Source organism: Onthophagus taurus, chromosome 1, assembly GCF_036711975.1.
Source record: "Onthophagus taurus isolate NC chromosome 1, IU_Otau_3.0, whole genome shotgun sequence".
In the NCBI taxonomy this organism is placed as follows: domain Eukaryota; kingdom Metazoa; phylum Arthropoda; class Insecta; order Coleoptera; family Scarabaeidae; genus Onthophagus; species Onthophagus taurus.
The window spans coordinates 13882647-13907256 of NC_091966.1; the positions used below are offsets into that span (position 1 = coordinate 13882647).

Sequence of the window (24610 nt, forward strand, 5' to 3'; positions counted from 1 at the left end):
AAATTTTAATTGTGAAGTTTTAATCGTAACAACAATCGCCACCATTTTCAAAATTAAGAAGGAGGTTTATTTATTTATTATTTAAGCCCTATTTTACAGCCTATTATTTTTCAATATGTTCCTACTTCCAAGTGTTTTTTTTCCATTTTGTTTGGCTAAGAGAAGTCACACCATTTTTTTACCACTAGTTAAAGAACTAGCACTCGTCGATCAAAAAGATAGTTGATAAATAACTGACGAGAAGGTAGAAACGTGGTAAATATCAGTAATTCAATGTTCAATCTAGTTTTCAAACAAGTTAATAAATTAAATGCTGGTTAGAGTCTACATCTAACCTTCTCCTCATAATAATAATGTTCAAATTTCTAAGAGAGAATTTTAAATTTTAATGCAACTACTTACTTGTTAGTGGGTAAATGTCCTTTTAATGATCAAGTTTTTTGTTGTGGTAATTTGAAAGGGATTTTAGGGTAAAATATATTTTGAAAATCGAAAAAGTACCTGTTGCTACCGGATATTAATAATGATATATTTTATTTTAGGTGAATGTAGTTTTAAAACCCCAACCTTTTTTTTTTCATGTTCACGTAAATATAGCTATTTGGAGGATGAGAAAAAATATTGATGTGATATTCTTGACAAAAATAAATTCTTACTTCATTATAAGTTTTTAAAAAGAAATAAAGTCAGAAGCAAAAAAGAAAATGATTCCTCTTTTTCAACTTTGAAACTTATTTTTTGTAATCTTTCACAAAATGTGTTTAATTCAGAAAAGTACAATAACCTCGGACTTCCATTTTAATAAAAATTGGAGAAAATGTGAAAGTCACTAAAAGTTCAAATACATGCCCACGTCTCGTCACAGTCACTCTCCACGAGTTGTAAAAACCGTGATCGGATAGCGGAACATTTGATTATCAAGCAAAAAGCGTGTCCGTATTTACTTGAAATTCGTCGTGGGGTTTTTATTCAATCGGTCTTTCGGGAAGCGCTTACCACAAAGCTCGTGTCTCCAGGCGCTATTGATTAAACGCTGTAAACCTTTTTGTTCGATTCTTTGTTTGGAAACGCAGCCACCGTCAAAGCCGTACCAATTAATATTTCGACACAATAGGGTCACATCGTGCTCCAACGGATTTTCCTTTGAAGAGTAAAGAAATTGGAGACAACTAAAAGTGTTACTTATAGTAGGAGAAAGTTTCGAAAAATGAGTATTATTTTTATTTGAGAAGATTGTAATGAAAAATTTAAATTAATCCTCGGTTGAGTAAGTGGCTTTATTATTCGATCTTAAATATACCATCGACCGTTAACACAGGAAAATATATTGCCTTAAGTTAATTAGTAAACCGACGTTCGGATTAACGATAACGCGCCTTCGAAAAAAAAACGCTCTCACCGTTTAAATTTATCGTCGAAATCGTAATGATCACTATCAAGACACGTGTTTGATCGAAGTCTTATTTTATTTTAACATTATTTAAAGTTCCGTATATAATATTTTTCGTTAACTTTAAACTTTTTTTTTCAACTTAGGTAATCAAAATTATTATTCATCAGGTTTATTATTCAAAGAATCCCAACTTCAAATTTTATACAATAGGTTGTTTTGCCATTCGGGGCTCCTACTAAAAGTGTGACGTCCTTTTCCATTAATTTATTAGGGCCGCTCCAAGTGAAACGGCCCTTTTTAGCCGCCCGCGTTTGTACCGGTCAAAATTTGAATTGTTCGTATATTTCTCGTCCCGAGCACGGTCACTGTCTTCGTTATGAATTTATTCATGGGCCCGGGCGCAGTAGGTCCGATGTAAATATTAAATCATCGTAATTTAAAAGGTCGCTATAACGTTGTTTGGCTGCGCACGGTGGATACCGACACCGGTTCCCTATTGTGTTGCTATCGTTTATTATGGTGTCTGCAAAGATAAATTATAAACCTTGTCTAAATACATCGTTACGTAACTATAACGGATTAGTTAATGTATTCTTGCATACTTTTCTATTTGTTATCTATATTTTATTTGTTTTTTGAAAATTATACATCATAAATAGTGCACTAATAAAACTGTCAATTGCCCCAGGAAGTTGATATTTGCTCCTCTACATCGATGATCCAATTAAGTATTGTCCCAATTCTTTTTAGAACGAGCAATCATAGACTACATATTTCAACATTTCATTTAACCCTTTGTGTCCCAAGAAGTCAAAAATGTTGAAACTTTGTGACAGAATGAGATAGAATTAAAACGCTATCAAAATACACTCAGTAAAGGCCTTTGGAATCAATTTTAGCAAAATATGCAATCCCCTATTTTCGCATAATCTAAGTGTCAAAAAAGAAGCTTTATTGAAATTTAGAAATGAAACTTATTTTAAATTGAAGCTTAAAGCTTTCTGTTTAAATCGATGTATAATAATCGTTGAGTTGAATTAGAAAAATATTGAGAATAAGAGTATTGAGTTAAAACTAACATTTTCGTATAACCTAAAAGTGTCAAAAAAGATGCTAATTTAAAAATTCCTGGAAGCCGTATTTATTAAAATTAAGGAATAAAACTTATTTTAAATTAAAGCTCAAAGCTTTCTCTTTAAAATGCTGTACAATAATTGCTGGGTTGGATTGAAGAAATATTTAAAAAGAAGAGTTGAAATAAAGCTTACATTTTCGTATAACCTAAAAGTGTCAAAAAAGATGCTAATTTAAAAATTCCTGGAAGCCGTATTTATTGAAATTAAGGAATGAGACTTATTCTAAATTAAAGCTCAAAGCTTTCTCTTTAAAGTGATGTATACTAATTGTTGGATTGGATTGGAAAAATATAAAAAAAAAAAGAGTTGAAATAAAGCTTACATTTTCGTATAACCTAAAAATGTCAAAAAAGATGCTAATTTAAAAATTCCTGGAAGCCGTATTTATTGAAATTAAGGTATAAAACTTATTTTAAATTAAAGCTCAAAGCTTTCTCTTTAAAATGATGTATAATAATTGGTGATTTGGATTGGAAAAATATAGAGAAAAAAAATTTTGAAACAAAACTTACATTTTCGTATAACCTAAAAGTGTCAAAAAAAATGCTAATTTAAAAATTCCTGGAAGCCGTATTTATTGAAATTAAGGAATAAAACTTATTTTAAATTAAAGCTCAAAGCTTTCTCTTTAAAATGATGTATAATAATTGATGGGTTGGATTGGAAAAATATTAAGAAAAAAAAAATGCTGAAACAACACTTACATTTAAAAAAGTCAAAAAAGATGCTAATTTAAAAATACCTGGAAGCCGTATTTATTGAAATTAAGGAATGAGACTTATTCTAAATTAAAGCTCAAAGCTTTCTCTTTAAAATGATGTATAATAATTGATGGCTTGAATTGGAAAAATATTAAGAAAAAAAAAAGCTGAAGCGACACTTACATTTAAAAAAGTCAAAAAAGATGCTAATTTAAAAATTCCCGGAAGCCGTGTTTATTGAAATTAAGGAATAAGACTTATTTTAAATTAAAGCTCAATGCTTTCTTTTTAAAATGATAATAATCACACCTAATAACCATTTATCAAAGAGATTTTTGAACAACAAAATTCAACAACACCACTTTTCACTAAACTTCTAACCTCACATCTGGATGAATAAGTTTAAATATACCTAAAAACCCTACAGTGCGGATTGCATCGTTTTTTATACAAATTCTTTCTTGTATAGTAGAAAGTACCGACAGCTCTAAATGCGCCGAATAGATGACTACAGTTTAAAATGAATGTTTAAAACTACCGGTACTTTAAAGTACCGTCGGGACACAAAGGGTTAAACTTAATGAGATGACAGCTTGTTTGCCTAAGTACAACATACCTAAGCTGTACCCAAGAAAGCAAAATTAAATATAGCTTTTAGGTTCTCATAAGCTGCCATATTAATAAACTGTGATGAAGAATATTATTGCTTGGTCTGCTTAGAAAGACTAGTCCCATTCGTCGTGTCTTTCCTACAACTGCAAATATAGGCGCAATGACCACTTTATAAAGCCTTGCCTTGGCCTTCCGGCATACTTCATCATTACCAATCACACACAGACTGAGAGCATAGTAAGCTTTGTTGGTAGCCTTGTTTCTGATCTCTTTAGTAAGCTTGAACGTCTGGTGGATCGTCGTGCTCAGATATTGACAGCTACTGACCTGGTTGGGAAGTTGTATAGTTCTCTACCATTTCCTGTACTTGAATATTTTATATTGTGAATGTGTCTCCGGGTTGTTCTTTTGACCGATGCTGTATACATACTTTTAGAAGTATCCGTATCCCACGAGAAATTGCGTTATGCAATTTCGTTAATATCAGCTACAAATATTTGAGATCACTATAGTGGCTTAGGATGGGTGGTTACTTTTCCAGCTTTAGAACTGGCTTATCTGAGCTGTTCACAAAACGAAATTTTTCTATTCAACGTCATGCATATATATTTATTAGCTCTTCTTGAAGGATCTCCTTCCGGTAAGGAGAATTGTGATTTATGCGTGACGCCTAGATCTTCCATGTTGAGCCATACTGCATGTCAGACAACTTGTCCGGATACATCCGTAAGGAGACATCTGTACTTTAGACAGATTCAATATTATACACTGAAAGACAATGTAACGGCATCAATTGTCGGTGTCGAGACATGAGGTTCACTCCGACAAGTGTAGACCAGTTGTGAAAACACTAAAATCGGTGATTCACCAGAACGTTGCTGTTTTTGAGACTTTGGCTTATATTTTTTAGACATAGAGTATTCGCGAGTTCTTTTTATAGCCATAGGTAATCTTCTTTCGGTTCGTATTTGTAAAGATGTGTATGTTGGAAGTTTGAAATCCAGATGGCATTTATTTTAAGGTTGTCCACTAGTTTATATTTATACTTCTCACTATGATGATACTATGATGTCGACCCTTTTCCCGATAGTATTAGGAAAGAGATCTTCTGCTACTCTGCTTCGGTGCATGTTTGTTGATATCATTGCATTGAGGCGTTGTATGTCGGATCTTTCGCAATATCACATATGCTTGCCTTCGTTGATAATAACTTTTCACAACTGCAGAGTGTTCTTCGTCATTACTCTAACTTTCATGTCGATTACTAACACAGAAAATATTTTATTAATTGCCGACTTAACCTTTAGTGCCATAGCCATGGAATCAGACATGGAAATTCACAGTTCGCATAGGTTCCACTGCAGTAACTGTGAGATTCTACCTGTTTTCCATTCTTGATGTCTTACCCGTCAGTCAGACATTGTATAACAAACAAATCTATTAACCAATCCTCCACTGTTTAACTAAATCCCCGGATAACGGATATAATTTAAATAAATAGAAAAAAGTTTCTGTGTGTGAATACTCACACACAGGAAATACTTGTGGCAAACACTTTTAATGTAATGAGGAACATGGACACTTCATCTCATTAACCATTCGATGAGTTCACTCACTCACTCTTGAAGTCAACATACTCGATAGCTGTAAAGACGATTAATGTTACCAAATGTATTTTCCTCCTGTTTCGGAACCCATACATTTTGTTTCTCCTTTGCAAGAAATCATGCACATTGCAAATATAACATCAAAATTATAACACGGAGCTATAGTAATGCGGTTTCATTCCTTGGCCATATTCCTTGTCATTGACCCAATTGATTGATTGTTCGACCAGAACAACCGCATTGTCCGCTACACTCTTAGGTCTTATTATATCATTTAATACGTCTTTAGGTCTCTCTTCGGGTGTTGTTGATTGTGCCTTTTCTGACCACGATGTCGTCTTCTACGAGCTTGCTGTGCGTGCGACTCGTGTCGTGCCAACTGTCCGTTACCTTCGTAGCATTGCTAATATTAATTTAAAGAGATTTACTAGTGACTTGAATCTTATTCCTTCTGATTCCAAATTGAGAATAAATTCTGTTAATGAAAAGGTGAATTATTTTAATAGTAGATCCGATCTCTGTTTGACCAACATGCACCCATAAAAAAGTACTTTCTCTAAAATTAATTCTCCTTGGTTAACTGAAAATTTAAAATTAATGATGAGATTTCGAGACGCTGCTAACTAAGAAAAGATTCAAACAAACTGGTAGTAGCGGTACCCGCACGGTAACAGCCAAAAAACGAGCACACTTTGAATTTGTAACTAATAATGTTAACAATAAAAACGTTTGACGTCGTCTCTAGTCCTTAAACGTGAAACGGAGGAAGCACATGGACTTGCCTTGCTGCCTGAAGCAGGTTGCTGAGCTTAACAACTTTTTCGTTTCGGCGAACAGATTTCGTAATGTTGGGTATCGTGGGGACACGTATGATTGTTCTCCTTTTCCAGAGAGAAACTATGAATTTATATTAATAATAATATAATTTAATACTTAATTTAATATTGATATTGCAATACGCGATTTGCGTATTGCAATACCAATACTGTGATATTGGTTGCATACTTGCACCGATGACATCGGGTACGATAATTAATTAACACACTGTATGTATTGTAAACTGCTATAATATCTTTTTGTAGCTTTGCATAATAAACGATTATTTATTTATTTATTAAGGAAAATATCTGACTACAAAGTCGTGTAATTTCTTAAAGGTAAGTTTCAGTTAATTGAACTTTTCAAAGACCATATAAAAATGCGATACTTAAAGAATTCTTTAATATATTCATTAGGATCACCATGAATTCCCACTTTCTGTTACGTAAAGACTGTATAAAAGTTGTAGGAATGTCAACTTTAATAAATAAAGCAAAGGAAGCGCCCACGCACATAAAAAAATCTGTTCTAGTGTTTTTGTAATATGTATCTTTTGATTTATCTTCAATCTATAACATTTTGACTACTTGGATTATCCACTACAATGAAATGAGAAATATATGTGCAAAATCATTATTGCGCATTTGAAGAAGACTAACAATAAGTATGAGAAGAAAAGATTATCTTATAATAATAAATTATCTTACAATAACGTAATACAATGGAATTATATCAAAACAAATTGTATTTGTTCTAATATAGACTTCTTGTGAAATTATAAGAAACCAACTACCTTTGTATTTAAATCGATTTAAATTGTTAATATTCAATATGTAAACAGGAAATATCATATTACTTCTCCAGGAATTACTTCTTACTTCTAAACGATATGAGTACTTCAGAAATAACTATAAGCTCTTGTTATTTATTATCAACGAATACGAACCTCAAGGGTACTCGTGTGTTCTCTCATGGGAGAGTTAAGAGCTTAAAATTAATTTGTCGGCAGTTCTCTCTAAATCGCCCCGAAGCTCTCTTTGCCATTTAAATATTTGTATATTATCTTTTTGTAATATACAAACTCAACAGCTTCCGGCTGCGGAGAACGTTAACAAGGATTAGCTCGTGCGGTTTAAATAAAATCTGAACTGGTTCGGGGCATGTTCTAATGGATTTCGAATGCCTTTCGTCGTCATCTCAAAAATTGTACCGGGGTTAATTAAGCAGAATGACAGCCGTTCTTTTTTCGCGACGTGTAGTTTATTAAATCTGGCAACGAGTTTTTTTTAACCGCTTCGAGGTTTTGACAGTATCAATCGATCTCTTTTACTTTCAAATTAAAATTTATAATTAAGATAATTTTTTTGTGGGTTTTGAATTAGATGATTAAAAAAATCATCTTTAAAACATTTTATTTTAAAAATCTTTAAATCATTTTTTAATACATTAATTTCATCTCAGAACTTTACACCCAGCCTTTAAGTCACTAAATTACATCATTTATGTTTTACTAACGAACCGAACAGTATAATTTCGTTTATAATTTTTCTCCATCGAAATTCTTGTTGTTTACGAGTTTGTAAATGAGATACTTTTGGTGGCTTAATTTGCGAATAAGAACCCGTGTACCCGAAGCTTGTTCTGAACCTTTTCGAAACACCTACCATCTGCCTTTTATTTATGGACGTTAAACGATACACTGGTATAATTAACACCCTTAAATCAGGGATGACCAAGAACCTCAGCTACTGAATGATGCCGACAAAAGCAAAACCGCTATATACATATTCGCTCGGTTTAAATGATCCAAAAATATTTTAACAATTAAAATGCGACTAAAAAATAATTAGTAGAGAATATCTTAAAACAAGGAATGTTGCGATTATATTAGTTTTTGTTTGATTAAAATTTAAATTTAAAACCGTTTCCTTTTCAATATCCAAATAGGAAATGAAAGCACGTATTATATTTAATATACGAATAAATCATCTACTTATGTGCTCCAATTAACAAAAACTCCCGATGTCAAATCGTGATCACGTGTTTAATTAGTTATAAAAAAACTTCTTAAAACAAGATACCTATATCGAAATAAAGTCTATAAAATAAGGTATCGAGAATAAAGACGCGAACGAAACGACTCGACTTTAACGACTTCGGTCACATTTAACGCGATCGTTAACGTCCGTTAATTTTCTTCGGCTGCCATTTAAATTTATAGAAAATTTCCAAGCAGCGTGCGCAATTACATCAGCTTCATTTACATCGGTTCATTTTAATTTCTTTTTTTGGTCGATTTTGAGAGTGGACGCAATTTCATTGACGAGCGGCACACCCGTGCTTAAGCATTAAAATAAATCACTTGCGATTATTACAGGGAGGTCAGTAAACGAACGTCGAATTTCGGTACGGATAAAAAAGTTTGACGTGAAATTTCCGCCGATGAGGTACAACCGGTGGTATTCGTATGTACGAATAAGGTCCGAGTAACAGGAAGGAGTAAAAAACTGAAGGAGATGCCATAAATCTTTAATCGTTAAATTAAACCGAACCGAAGTGACCACCGTGTTTGAGTTCAGAGCCAATTTTTTGAGGAAAGTGGTCGTCGCGATACACCTGGACCAGAGGAAACTCGAAGTAAACGTATCAATTGTTAATAAGTTGTAACTGCGTATCTGTTCTGGTTTAACCAGATAAATACCATTATATCCAATGATATAATAAAGTAGAATACCACTAAATTACAATTAAATAATAATAGTACAACTTGATTCAACTTGTGTCAGTAAGTTGTCACGCTTTCGACTAGTTTAACTCCTCCCCAGTTAATATGAACCATTGGGCCTAACTGCACTAAACACCAAAGATATAAACGAAACAACATGCAAGATAACTAATGACATAATAACAATCACAAAATCTGTAGCAGAGTTAAAAACATAAAAGAGCCGGAAACTGTACAACTAATGCAAAAACGAAGGATCACACGAAGTGTACAACAGAATACAAAGGTATTAACCGCATTATCAAAAAGAAAATACGTGCGAACCTAAAAGTATGCCAAACAAAACAAATTCTAGAAACAATTGACATAGCAAGAATATGAAAATACTAAGATCAAATTTAGCCAAAGGAAAACCAAAGGTAACGAAAATAAAGGATGAAAATGGGAATATAACCAGAGAAAGAATACGAATTCTAAAAGAAATCCAAACATTCTATGAAAAGCTATACATGTCTGCCTTACCAAAACCGAAAATTGCAGTTAGAAAGGTTTTAAACGTCGGTTTGGAGGACCTTCCCGAAAGATCCATATCCGAGATTCAACAACTGAACAATAAAGCTCCCGGTGAAGATTCTCTAACTTCGGAAATGCTAAAAATTTGAGGTAGTACCCTTGAGGAAGACCTAAAACTGCTTTTAAACGAATGCCTGCTGGAAGGGAAGATACCCAAAGCATGCAAGAACACCGAAATCATACTAATACACAAGATGGGCGACAACACAAATATTGAAAATTATAGACCTATAAGTTTATTATCCTACCTCTATAAATTGCTGACTATAATTATAGCGAATCGTCTTATAGTAAAGCTAGCTTATATCAACCAGTGGTGCAGGCCGGTTTCCGGAAAGGTTTCAGTAGTATCGACCACTTGCAAGCTATTAGAACACTAATAGAAAAAAACATGGAATATAACGCCCTTTTACACTTGGCATTTATCGCCTATCACAAAGCCTTTGACAGCATGGAGGCCTGGCCACTGCACTCGAGACTTGAGTCGTTAGGTTTTGATCGCTTGAGGTTTTCTTTTTCTTTTTATAACAAAGTAAAATAAGTATGATTATAAAAATTATTACGATTGTACAAGGAAAGATAATTGAACTCCCCAAGCTTATGTAATAGCTGTTTCTAAATATGCGAAGTTATTTGTCTTAATCCGTGAAATTTGTTTTATGGTCATGACTGTATTCTAACTGGAGATGCTTCAGGCAGGCGTTTCCAATTGTCAATATAATCATCAAATCCGAAGAACTTCTTTTTTAACTAGACGCTGCAATCGAGACAAATCTGAATCAATAGCTTGTTCTATAATAGATGGACTTCTTATTGATCTTTACAGATGCTTTCCCAAGTCATGTTTGCTTAAAACAGAACCCATTCTAATCTGGTAGAATGAAAGGCTCATTAATTCATAGGTACAAGAAAAACTCTCCCCATTGGAATTCACCACATTTGGTGGCAGCAGCGAAGCATTCAGAATGTGATGGGAAAGGTTATGGGACGCTTAGAGTAAGAAAATCTTCAAAACAATCATCGATCACATGAGTTTTAAGTTGTTCATAAACTTATCTTCTATATTTATGTTGTGCTCAGTTACAAAATTTTTTAATTTACGAAGTGATTGCAAGTTTTCTTTTCAAATGGTGCAGAACATCATTTCACATTTGCATGAATTTCAACATTTATGCAAAACAGATTTATTGTTTTTGCTTGTAAGATTAAATTCACGATATTAAGACGACTACAAATGTCGGCCACTGTTAATAGCCACAACTTATCGATCAGGTAGATCAAAATTAGGTTCCATCAGAAACATTTGTCCACAGATTTTAATTGAAATAATACATTTAATATTTTTAATCGTAAAACCCATCTTACCTCTATATGAAGTAACAGCTGACGACACCTCTATACTTTCTAGTCATAGTTGCTCATGTTGCTCATAGCTCGAGCAACATCATCATATTTGTTTCAATCTATGCGATTTTTCTCGACAAACACATCCAAATTCTTAAATATTTCATAGGTAAATAGTAGCCGCATTGATAATATCGTACAAAATACATAACCCTTTTTAATATCATATTGAAGTCGATACGATATATTCACATCCGTCGGTATACAGGGTGTAAGATGAAAAACGCCCCAAGCTGTAACTCTGTCATTTACATTCCGATTTTCATGAGCGAGGTATCAAATGAAATGGTTTGATGAATACTATGATTCATGCTACAAATACATTGTTTCCAAGGCCATCTTCAATTTTAAGCGATTATTAGCTTTTGTTTTTCAAATTGCTCCATATATTTTTCTTCACCTCATTGAATAGAGATTGTTTTTCTGAATACATTGCTTTGCAATACGTTAACGTTAATTGTAATTTTAGCAGAGAAAAACAATTAAAACATTTTTCGAACATTGTCTTAGTCACTTCTGTAATACTGTAGGTAGTGTGCCATAGAAAAAAATAACGCGCAAAACTGATAACAGTCATTAAATGATATTTCAATGCCTGAAGGAGTTGTAAATGATTACTTTTTTCCATGGCACACAACAGTATAACACAAGTGACTTTGAGAGAATGTTCGGAAACTATTTTAATGTTTTTCTCTACTATAATTACAATTAATGTTGATGTTAATGGATTCAGAAAAAAAATCTCTATCCAATAACGGAAAGAAAAACATACTGAACAATTTGAAAAACAAAAGTTAATAATCGCTTGAAATCTCTGAAATTTATTAATTCATCATCATTTCTTTTGCTGCAGGCAACAGCAATTCTTTATCTATTGTATAGGCTTTTCCACGCTGTCATATTTTTAAGCTGGTTAAAAAGAATACCTCCACTCCTTTTGAATGATGTCAGTAAAAATAAATATTATTTATTTGGGACCTTCAAATTCGGTGATAAAGAGTGTATTCTAAAATTAAACAATACAATCTGCGAGCACTCTAGGTTCCGTGTAATGGCCACTCTCTCAATATTATTGTTAATGATATTGCAAAAGTATCCTCGGAACCCGCCAATTTTTTTAACATGGTCCAATACAATATATTTAACCTTTGTGTCTACAGCTAAAAAATCATACATAAACATACACCCATCATACCTAGGTTTGCCATCCATTTAAGTTTGCTTTTACTTTTTTATGTTGGTATCAGCTTTTTTTAGATAACGACCGGCTTATTTATGTATACAAATTTTTTGGTCGTGTAGTTTGCTACTAAATTCGTTTGTTGTTTGGCGCTTGGATACAAAAATGTTCTTATCTTTCAGACAACGCATTTGAAAAAAATATTTTCAAGAAGTAGTATTTAGAAATTACTACTTATTATTAAAAAAGTATTACTTTAGTACTTTTTTCATAATTATTTATCTCCCCCGGCAAGTGCAATTACTTAGCTCAAAATGGAGGAGATTTTAGAAGCTGATAGTTAAGATGCATAAAATACTTATAAACGTTCGTTGGCAGATGAAGAGGGGGATGTTGAAGATAATAATGTGAATATAGAAAATTCTGATGCTACCCAATTACAGTTACCAGAATGTGATCCTGCTGGAGAAAGTGATTCAGATAAAGAATTGGTATGTTCAATTGAATCTTCTGCAAATAATTACACAGCTAGAGATGGTGTAATTTAGGCAGATCACCACCACAACCTCGTAGATTTCTGTTGCATATTATTCTCTGATACTCTAAGGTTGAATTAGTACATACACATACGCATCAAAATTTTGATTTCAACAGAGATGTCTGACAAGGCAGGAATCATATTTGACGTTTTCCTTATATAGAATAGAAACCTGCAGAACAATTATATAGCTGAAACCAACGTTATAGTTGATGTTTTAGTTTGATGATTTAGTTCCAAAACCGGCGAAGTATGGAATTAAGGTTATGTGGGTATATGACGCTATTCCTATCCAATCAAAGGACAAATCCATACTGGTATAGCAACTTCTGAAGAGCTTGAACAGTTGTGCTTCTTTCCTCTTCCCAATATATCATTGAAATTGAATTTCGTTTAAAAAAAATTCCGTTAGGTTACCCAATTACAACACAGGCAAACAAAATAGAACATTATGGATGTGTGATAATAATCCATACTTGAAGACAACAACCAACCCTAGAAGATTGTTCCTACATCAGTTGTGTCTAAAATGCACAAATCATGCAAAATTTTCTATGACGTAGTGGAATTGAAAGCATGTTGGGCAGCCCAGAAACACCTACTATTGAAAAACTAACATAACGCCCTCAAGAATAACGTGATAATTCTGGCAGAATGAAGCAAAACGGAAATTGTTACCTATATGCCAGTAACAAATAACTGAAGATGCTATAATTCTATAGATTCTATAAGTTGAAATTCATAAATAAATGTACGTTTGACAATTAGTTAAATTTAATCACTTTTTAACAAAATCTAAACTTCTCTTGTACATGGTTATACCTTAATTTTAAATAACTTTTTATAAAGTAAGTTCTTTTTGTAAATTTAAAGTAAATAATGTAAATATAAATAATACAGAGATAATCAAATAATTTATGATATTAACTAACCTTATAAAAATATTAATAAATTCTTTGTATGCTTGATATTTTCTGTAATAACATAGTAATTACACGATCACTTTACACATAAACGTGTACGTGATGGTATAGTGACACAACTATTATTATCCTTCATACTGATCGGATATGTTTTCATATCGCGAAAACCGGCAATTAATATACAAGACGCGACAGTGCAATTATATACATTAAGAGGAACTAATTACGGGTATTGCATATTGGGTATTCATTCTTTCAACAACTTCGCAGCCGTTCTAAATCCACGTAACGGTATAACACCTGAATCAGATGGTTGGAATGAATCAAAAAGCCCAACGGGTACATTGTCGAGAGTCTTGTGAATATAGTAACGACATCGCGCTATTTCTACAACCGCCACACGAGCGCTTGAGGTTATTTTAATGTACAGTGATATTCAATTTAATTGGAACAAACAAATATTAATTATGATAAAGGGGGATGGTTTGTGTAAAAGATATTAAGAGATTTTTTAGCGAATTTGTTAAAATTTGGTAATATCGAAAAAGTTTTGGGTTTTTTTAGGGATTATAAGAATAATGTTCAAATTGTTTTGCGAGGTAGTGTAATAGCATGGTCGTATAGCGTAACGCAGCACATGCCAATTAAAGCAGCTAGACTATTCCCGCAATTATTGGACTCCCTCAGGACAAAGACAATGCCCACACTGTCTTCTCGCAGGCTTATCGGGCACAATACGAGGAACTACTTTTACTTATTGTCGAGTTGGAAGAACTTGGAGAAAGAATAACACAAACAATAGACCTGATAATTTCGTTCCGTGATCTTGACATTGTTCACAATTTATTTTGAAATAAGTTCAGTCCAACAGTTAGCGATTATAAAAATGGGAACAATAGACTTCAAAACAAAAAATTCATTGCACTCAAATTTATAAATCAAAATAAAAAAGAATCTCAGGGAAATCCTTAAAATTGTATCAATCCTCCAAGATTGACATCATTCCATTTTAAAATTTACGGCAACGTAGAAAATACAGTCATCTCCGTACGTTTTCGCATAACGAGATCGGGCGTACGGAGGTAATTGAATGTAAAACACGATATCCGATACCCGGACACACGTGCAAGAGAAGCTTTCGATGCTGCAAAATCCCGTTTCAAAAAAATAAATTCGGCGACACCGCAAGCGGGCGGCTCGAAACGCAGAACGGGCCCAACTAATTGGCATCCATAAATCTTTACTCGTTTGCGATTTTTTAAAATTGGCCAATAACTCATTGACCGCGACAACTCATTTTTACCGTCCTCGCTTCCGCGTCCTTATTAACTTTTTTGCTTTTGTTATTGCTCCTTTAACCGTACCCTACCGAATTACCCTAATAAACGAGCGCGTAACCGTTAAAAACCACCGAAAGCGAACGGAACACATTACGCCGATTATTATACGATATAAAAATATTTTAATCGATAAAAAAATGCATCCAATAATTCTGGTCGAGTGCGGTGCCTCAAGACAAACGTATGCCGCTTCTGCTCGATCGAATCAACCTCATTAAAATCGAAACCAATTAAGAGTTTAATAAAAAAGAATAAAATAAAAATGCATTTAGTTAAAATTCGATTCAAAAGCATCTTTCTGATTAGAAAAGATTTAATTGGAATAATTATTATTCGATATTTGGTACACAAAAAAGGGCTGCCAGAACTGGAAACTACTGGGCAAAAATTAAATTGCCGGACGATTTAGTATGCAAATTAATACCACGGTTGGAATTTCGCGTATAAGACAGAGATAACGAGAGAAATATTAAAGGGGAATCTGCCGTGGCAATTAACATTTTTAGTTGGGGATTTGTCAATGTCTGAAGGGTTGTTGTAACAAAAATCGTCGCCATAAATACCAATTAAGGGAGGTAAATGAGGGAGATCGAAAATTCAAAGTGATCGAATTTACTTATTCGGCACGCATTACAGGTGTTTATAGCATCAATAATTTTCACATGTTTTTGGTAACCAATAATTAACGAAGTAATCAATAACTTAATAAACTAAGTATGGCAAAAGATGGTTAAAGTTAGATGATTTAAAAAAAAAGGATAATCATACGAAATGTGTTTGGATTACTTTTTTAAAGTTGAATCCATTTGGATTGAAATAATTAGTTTGTAATATAAGGTTTTTTCGATGTAGGACTATATGTGGTGTTTTGAATAGATAGTTTGTGCAAAAAGAAGACTAAGACAGTTTTAGTGCACAATCTATATGTGTTGATGACGCATAGAGGTTGTATCTGAATTGATTAGCCAAAGTTCACTAATGTGATGTACGGTACAAAACTGTAAAAGAAGTTCTTATAACCTTATGTGTCTAGAAATGATTCGTCAAAAAGTTACGCACGAAGTTGCTATGGTTAGACGTAAGAGTAAATGCTTTCCTTCCGTAGCAAAACAGGATTGGCATCGTTGAACCAACTCCCTCAAGAATTTCGAAACTATCACTGATTCGGTAGCGCAGTTCTTCTAAAATGAACCCCATAATGGAGAATGTGGTGACCATGCAACTGGTCCATCCAACGATTCGGAAAAGAATTATTTAAGTACTTCCATAAGTCACGGCGTGCATTTTCCAAAAAATTTTGTAATATTGCCCTGGTAAAAACATGAAATAGATTGTTGATTATCACGTGATGATTGGGTGATAAGCGGAAGTATGTATTTGATGAGTACCTAAAAGTAATTGAAATTTTGAAAATAATAGTGATTCGAATTGTCGTCCTTCATCGTGAGTGATCGTGGTAGTAATAACGAAACGGCTGAAATAATGCCTGAACAGAGTATCCGCAATAGAGGCTGCAGAGATATCTTTTAGAGAAAAAGCCTTTGGCAGACTTTATTTTTGCGTCTTGTTATATTTGTTTACCAAAAACAATTGTCATTGAAATATAAATAATAATAAATAAAGTTATATTTTTATGTTTTTAAATGGAGCTGCTGCCACGGCACGCTACACGCTACTTTACGGACACACTGTATAAATTACTATAATACAGTTGAATAGGAAAAACTTTTTTCTTTTCAATTTTATCGAAAAAAGTTAATCTTGATAAAAAAATTTGCTAGCTCTTAGAGTAAGATTGGGATAGAAACATTTAATATATTTTGTACGCGGTGTTCAGAAAACTGAAAAAACTTTAAATGGCATAAGAGTAAAGTGCATTTATTTAAAAAGATTATGAAATAAGTTACTAGGAAAAATTGTTCAAAAGTAAAAGGTAGTCTCTAATACCAATTTTCGAAAAAATCGGCCTACTTTTATTTATTAGTGATCATTTTTGTACTAGTAGGCGTTGATAGTGACAAGCTTTATTGACACTTCGCTTTTATACTTTATTGGCCGTAGTATTGTCAGGTTAAAATGCTTACTTTACAGCAAAAAATTTACTTGGTGCAATGTTTGGCAACGGCGAAAAATGTTGTCGTCGAGTTATTCAGGAATTTAATGAAAAATTCCCCAGTGTGTACGTTTCTGAGACTACTTGTCGTAAAATAATTTTGAAGTTTTTAATCACTCATTATTGCGAATACCTAGAGAAAAGAAGAGATACGATGAAAATGATGCACTTTGTTGGTATTACATTCAGTAGAGGAACACCCGAAATTATCATCAAGAAGAAGAGTTGAAAATCTCCAATTTGTTAAAAAGTCGCAAATTCAGAAGATATTAAAACACAACAAGATAAATCCATTTTGGTTGGCAGTATGGAAAGAGGATTTCATAAGAGAATAATGTTTTCTGATGAATCAACTTTTTCGACCTACGGTGTTGTGGCTTCGCAACATGCACGATATTGGAGTGACTCTAATCCACATTTTCGAATACCACGGAGGCGTCAGAACTGTGTTAAAGTAAATGTATGGTGCGCCATTTCTTATTACGGAATAATAGGGCCATACTTCTTTGACACTACTTGTAATGTGAATAGTTAAGCTATGTTAAGAAATTTCCTCGGCGGTGAATTAGACAATCTTCCATTAAAATACAGTTGTTCATTTCATTTTCAACAAGACGGATGCCCAGCACATTATGCGGCAACGGTTAGACAATGGTTAGACCATACGTTTCCAGACCACTGGATTGGGAGACAAGGACCAGTTCAGTGGCATCCTAGGAGTCCAGATTTAACATTAATGTATTTTTCCTATGGGGCCGATTGAAACAAATTGTTTATCGCACACCTCAAATAAATGTCACTACTGATCAATTAAAGGATGCGTTTAGAGACGAAGTTGGTTTAATATCTTTACATGAGGTTAGAAAAACTTTTGATGAATTACTTGTTCGTTTAAAGGCATGTGCCCAACAGGGTGGTAGTGTGTTTGAGTAAATAAACTTACAACTTGTGCATTGTTAATTTGGAATTAGTTAATTGATATTAAAATAAATGTAATGATCACAAATAAATAAATGTAGGCCGATTTTTTCTTAAATAAATGCACTTTACTCTTTATACCATTTAAAGTTTTTTCAGTTTTCTGAACACCGCGTATAAAATATGTTAAATGTTTCTATCCCAATCTTACTCTAAGAACTAACAAAATTTTTTATCAAGATTAACATTTTTCGATAAAATTAAAAATTAAAAAGTTTTTCTTATTCAACACCTTTTCCGTGGACATACTGTATATCACTTATTTTTTTACTCAAAAGAAAAGGATCTAGAATACTATAAATTACGGTTTTGATGAAGAAAATTCTCTTGAAATGTTTTAATTCAATTTAATTATACGGCACGAACACTGTTTTTATGTTTGTTTATTTCAATGATGACCTTCAATACCACCTGTGGAATAGATGTCCAACTAGATTGCGTTCACATAGAGCATTGAAAAAGATGCGATCGAATTTTGATCGCATTTTTTTTTTTGATGAGTAGCGATTTTTCTCATGCATGATACTTGCCCACGTGATTTTTATGATATTAAGGTACAGGTAAACTACAAATTTCGATTGTCCAAAAGATTTTGAGTTTTTTTGCTTTAGGCGGTAGCTTTAGGGTGTAGCTTTAGGCTGTAGCTGTAGGATGTAGCTTTAGGCTATAGCTTTCGGCTGTAGCTTTAGGATGTACACAACGTATATCTGTCATTTCCGCATTAGAATACAGCTACATTTTTAGTAAATTAACTTGAATAATTACTCAAAACACTCTAACTCTTAATAACAGCCTCAAAAAAACACTGGTAGTTAAACATCACGAAAAAAATTGGAAAAATTTGCAAAGCATGTCAAAATTTTTTCATAAATAATTCATTTCAATTTTCGATTGATAAACTAACAGCTTAACAATTAGTGTTTACTTTATTAACAATTTTTTCAAAGATTATTCGTTTTATGAAGAATATCTGAGAGACAAAATCGGTTTGAAATATTTTCATCCCATCTAAAATTTTTCTGTTTGTTAATACTTACTGAGAACATTAACGCCGTTATTATAGGCAACTTTACACAATCCTGTTACAACTGTTGCTTAGAAAATTTAAACGCTAAAATAAAAATATAAAAAGTAAACGAAAATATTCACACATTCTAGTTAACTTAAAATACATTCTTGCAAAATGAAAAAACGTTTGCGTTAAAAATATTGTATAAAATATCAGTAGCGTTTATGTTAATTAAGTATTATACATAATATTCCTTATACATAAACATCGAAAATAAAATTCAGTAGGAGATGGCCCGAAGGTACTATTTCGGTGATTTCCGAAAAAAATACGACGGTGGCTTATTAAATTCATTGCCGGGAGGCGTTCGCAGTTCACGGTTTTTTGGATGCCACCGACCCGTCACCGTTGAAATGCCGTGCATTAGAAAACGCCCAAGGGTCCCGTGAAGCACGTTAATTCGGACACGTAAATGAATTATGCATCTCGTTTCCGCGGGCTGTAAGGATTTTTGGACGGGGCCGTCATTTCTTTGCCGTAACGACAAATAAATTACCTATGTGGTTTTCGGGGGCCCACACAACTCTCCCTCGTCTGCTTTTTTATTAAGAGATGATGTGGCTTCAATCTCGACGGTCGGCATAATTAACGTTGTGGGTTTCACAATAAGAACATAACCGAAACAAAGAATAAGTTCTTTTTACTCTGCGTATAATTAATTTTTGATTTCCAAAAATTGTCATCAATTCATTTTCATCGCTATATTATAAATACGATTTTCGAGTATTTTTACATACTCAAAAAGTTTGCTACAAAAATAAAAGATATTTATTTTCGATTCTATCACCACATTCCGTAGAAGACGCGCATAAAAATAGTAATTTTAAGGAATATTACATGGGCATAATCACAGGCCCGCATGAGAATTCAAAAGGAATTCAGCAGGAAGCGGGAGATCGCGTGATGCTATTTAGGTACAAGGCAGTATTTACATCAGACGGCGCATGATTATCATTAATTTCAATATTTTGATTTTTTAACAATGCGGAATGTGCAGACACACATAATAATTTCAAAAACTTTGTTACTTGCATAGTACTTTGTTGGCCCGGGATAAAATTTATGTAAATAATGATTATAATTTACACGAACTTGCTGAAATCGACGGTTACCCAAACGAAATGTGTATGATGGTAATAAAGTATGCATGATGTTAACTTGGCTTGTTTAAGCACAGGTTTATAAATTTCAAATAAAAAATATTATTTGAATGACATCAGCTTACCTTTTTTGTTAAAATTTCTTCGGGGTTGTTATTCCATCTATTCATACGTAGACCTAAAATGAAATGTAAGCGTAAATGATTCAAAACACCTTATATACCCGTATTTTATTTATAGCGGTGAACTATATGTTTGCTTTTCAAATACGAAAATAGATATATAATAAAAATGTGAGTAACAATTGCATTTTGTAGGATTGTCGTGAACCAATGGGTTCTTGGTGAAGAGATAGGATCAAAAATAACCAACTAGCAGTGACGACATTAACTATATTTTATTTTGATGTTCTTTTAAAGGTGTGGCAACAACGGCAACTTCTATTGATTTTCAATTCGTAGGCGCCGGCGTGACGTACAATGCAATGAAAAACGAGTGTTGCATATCACTGCATCAGCACGTTCAACTAGTTGCCAAGTTAAAATAGAGTTGTAATAATGATTGAAATAATGTTCAAATTATGATCAAAAAAATAATGAATTTACAACATGACTACTTTTTCTGTCAACATACAGGGAGAGTCAGATAGAGTACAGATAATAAATGAAATGATTTTCAGAGCCAAGTGTGATGGTATACCAGCATCATGGAAAAATTAGTGGAAGCAGGCCTTACGGAAATCGGCGGGTTCATAACATTGAATGCAGAAATCACTTGCTCAAAAATTGCTGCAATAAAATCCGCGAAATAAGTAAAAGACCACGAAGCAACGGTACCAATTGCAATTCGTCAATCTATAAAAGCGAATATTTTGCGGTTTCGAATTGCAGTTATAAAACCAATGAGACACCGAGCGTCGGATTCTAGTGAGGACTTGCCACAGAAAGTAACTTCACTAAAAAAAAGGACATATTAAATAGTCTACATCACATTTTTGGTAACCACGAAAAATATGATGTGTATTATCGCACAGGTCCAAAACCCACAAAAAAAAATTTAGTTCCTGATGTGGTCGAATGTTTTTCAAGGCTTAAAGTCATGTTTACATAGATTAGAATATATTGCCTACAGCCCCATCCTCAACATGACTAATAATTCTGCCGAATCATGCAATTCCATTGTATGTAAATTTATTGGTGGCAAAAGAATTAATTTTAGTTTGCGAAATTCGTATGAAATGAGATGTAAAGCTACTGGCATATCACACAGTAATGCCAGAAATTATTACGAGGTCTTACACAATGCCTTAAGTAAAAAAACTTCCAGTATTACCAAAAAATATATGTTGAAGAAGAGAATAATAAACAGACATCGAGATACACCGCGGAAGAAAAACCGTCTACCTCCTGCCTTTGCAGACGAAAATTACGGGGAAAAAGATCCTACGATCCTGCCATTACAAACATGTCAGAGGAAAAGTTTTCTGATGAATTTTACTTAAAAAAAAACTGCTGGGGAAAGTTCTGTGGTGGAAATATCCACCAGCGGCCAAAGTTCGAATCCCTTGTGGCTAAAAGAACGTCGAAAACAGCTGACAGCGTCAAATTTCGGAAAAACACTATAAAAGCTCTTTTGTATAGAAAAACCACTGAATCAAAACCAAATAATTATGGAAGAGAATGTGAGACCATCCCAAAAGCAGAGTTTTGTACTAAAACTAGTTTGGTTGTTGAAAAGTGTGGTTTGCTTATAGGTAAGGTGCTTACAACCTACAATAATATAGTTATATGTAATATTTTGTTTAGGTAAGGGCGAAGAGTATTTTTTGGCTGCTAATCCTGACGATCTTGTTAAAAATTGGCAAAAATTTCATATAAAGTGTCCTTATACTGCAAGGGATATGACGGTGGAGGAGGCTATAGAGCAAAGGGTAATAGTAGCAACTTATAAAACATTAAAATGTAATTTAATAAGTCCATATTTTGTATACCGTAGAAAATCGAGTTTTGAAAATCTATCTCTTTAATCAATCTCTTTAAAATATATCTCTTTAAATGCTTCTCTCACTGAAAGAGGTGAAATAAAAAAAAAACTTCATTTAAGTGGACGGGAGGTGGACAAAGAAAAATTTCGCCTGTTAGAAGGTACTTACTCTTATACAGGGTGTCTCAGCGAGACCGGTCATTAGACGTTTCTGGGGTTCTGGCGAAAATAAAAATTTGAGAATTCAGACTTAAGTATTATCAATTACGATCTTTTCGTCTAAAATATTTTCAGATTTCTTGCACTTCCGGTTATACCGGAAGCCGCTACCAACTTTATTTTTTTAAATGGAACACCTGTATATTTTTACATATTTGGATTTGTCTGTTTTCAAGGTTTATAAATAACTTTACTTTTTGCAATTTGATTCGGTCGTTCTCGAGTTATTCGAATTTTTCTAGAAAAATCTGCTCCAGCAGACATTTGTTCAAAAAATCAGAAAACACTCCATTTTTGGGATATCAATTTAGGATTGAGAACATGCTTAAGCAACATGATGGAGTATGTTTTGGTGCCGAGAACTGCGGTCTAGAACGTTTGATCAGTTTACTATGGCACGTTAACTTTTCAAAATTTGGAAATACCTTAACTTCATTTTTTTAAATGGCACCCCCCATATTTTATTTTTTAATCGTCTTCGGTGTCTCATTATACATCTTTTATATCCCATATGACCCATACCTAATATTAATAGTTTGGGAGATAATTAGGGTTTTTTGAAAAATGCACACATATCATATGGATATTTAGCCTAGTGTGCCATGAAAAACAAGCCTTCTCAATGAGTTCTTGTCAAAGACTCACTTGTTTACGTCACTTGATGCATGTGAGCTAATAATTATCTGTTATGTCCCTTAATATTAGTACTAAAACGAGTTAAAATCGATACCAATAACGAAAGTAATATTTACACAAATCAAGAAATTCTTAATTTATTTTTTTTGCATGAAAGAGCGACAAAGTTCGTAGTATGATTCCCAGATCTTCTTTGGCAGCTCGAATTGAGGTGTTGGGACTGGGCTCGAAATAAGCCAAGGTATTCACCTCTTCCGTTGCATTATCTACTACATTTTTTGGTCAGTTTAACACGTGATTAATTCGTAAATGCACAAAATTTGCTTCTATTCCTTTAAATTTACCTTTTGTCATCGGAGATAAATGTGGATAATTTTCATTAAACATTCTGCAAGTTCTACTAAGAACTTTGTCGCACTTTTCGTGCACAAAAAATAAATTATGGATTTCTTCATTTGTATAAACATTATTTACGTTATTAATATCCATTTTAACTGGTTTTAGACTCACAAGCATCAAACAACCTAAATTAGACTTTGACGTTTATCAGTTAAGTCTTTAAACATTTGTTTTCCATGGCACACTAGGTTAATATCCATATGATATGTGAGCATTTTTCAAAAAACCCTAATTATTTCTCAAACTATTAATGTTAGGCATAGGACATATGGAATATAAAAGATGTAAAATGAGACGCCGAAGACGACTAAGTAATAAAATATGGGGGGTACCATTTAAAAAAATGAAGTTATGGTGCTTCCAAATTTCGAAAAGTTAACGTATCATAGTAAAGTGACCAAACGATCTAGACAGCCGTTCTCGGCACCAAAACATACTCCATTATGTTGTTTAAGCATGTTCTGAATCCTAAATTGATATCTGAAAAATTGAGTGTTCTATGATTTTTTGAACAAATGTCCGCTGGAGCAAATTTTTCTAGAAAAATTCGAATAACTCGAGAATTGCTGGTTCAAATTGCAAAAAGTAAAGTTATTTATAAACCTTCAAAACAGACAAATTCAAATATGTAAAAATATACAGGGTGTTCCACTTAAAAAAATAAAGTAGGTGGCGACTTCCGGTACAACCGGAAGTGCTAGAAATCTGAAAATATTTTAGATGAAGAGAACGTAATTGATAATACTTAAGTCTGCATTCTCAAATTTTTTGCTTGGCTAGAACCCCAGAAACGTCTAATGACCGGTCTCGCTGAGACACCCTGTATAAAGAAAATGTTTTCTGTAAATGATCAATTTGCGTTTTGTAGATCCAAAAACAACGAGCATTATGGGAAAATATGCAAAAAAATTTTAAAAATTTATATTTCAAATGTGTACTACCAAAATTAGTAGATCCTAGGTTTTCCAGATCTCCACCTCACAATATAATTCGGAATCCCGATCAAAGAGATTGGCTCTAAAAGTAAGTATTAATTAATCGCTTCTGGTAAACGCCCTGTATAATCACATCCAATAGCAACCAAAATTAGCGGTGTTGGAATGACCCAAGCTTTGTTTATCGACATGCCAAATTGCAATCTTCAATATTTGATAATAATGCT

General features: G+C 33.2%; 1 protein-coding gene across 1 annotated transcript in view; it reads right to left on the minus strand.

Annotated features, from left to right (window-relative positions):
* The window catches only part of LOC111429415 (uncharacterized), a 33512-nt gene extending 13021 nt beyond the window's left edge, over positions 1–20491 (minus strand). The window contains exon 1 of the mRNA XM_071197295.1: positions 20337–20491. Coding sequence (XP_071053396.1) covers positions 20337–20381 — 45 coding nt within the window. The 5' untranslated portion in view covers positions 20382–20491. The remainder of the gene's footprint in view (positions 1–20336) is intronic.
* Between the last annotated feature and the right edge of the window lie 4119 nt (positions 20492–24610).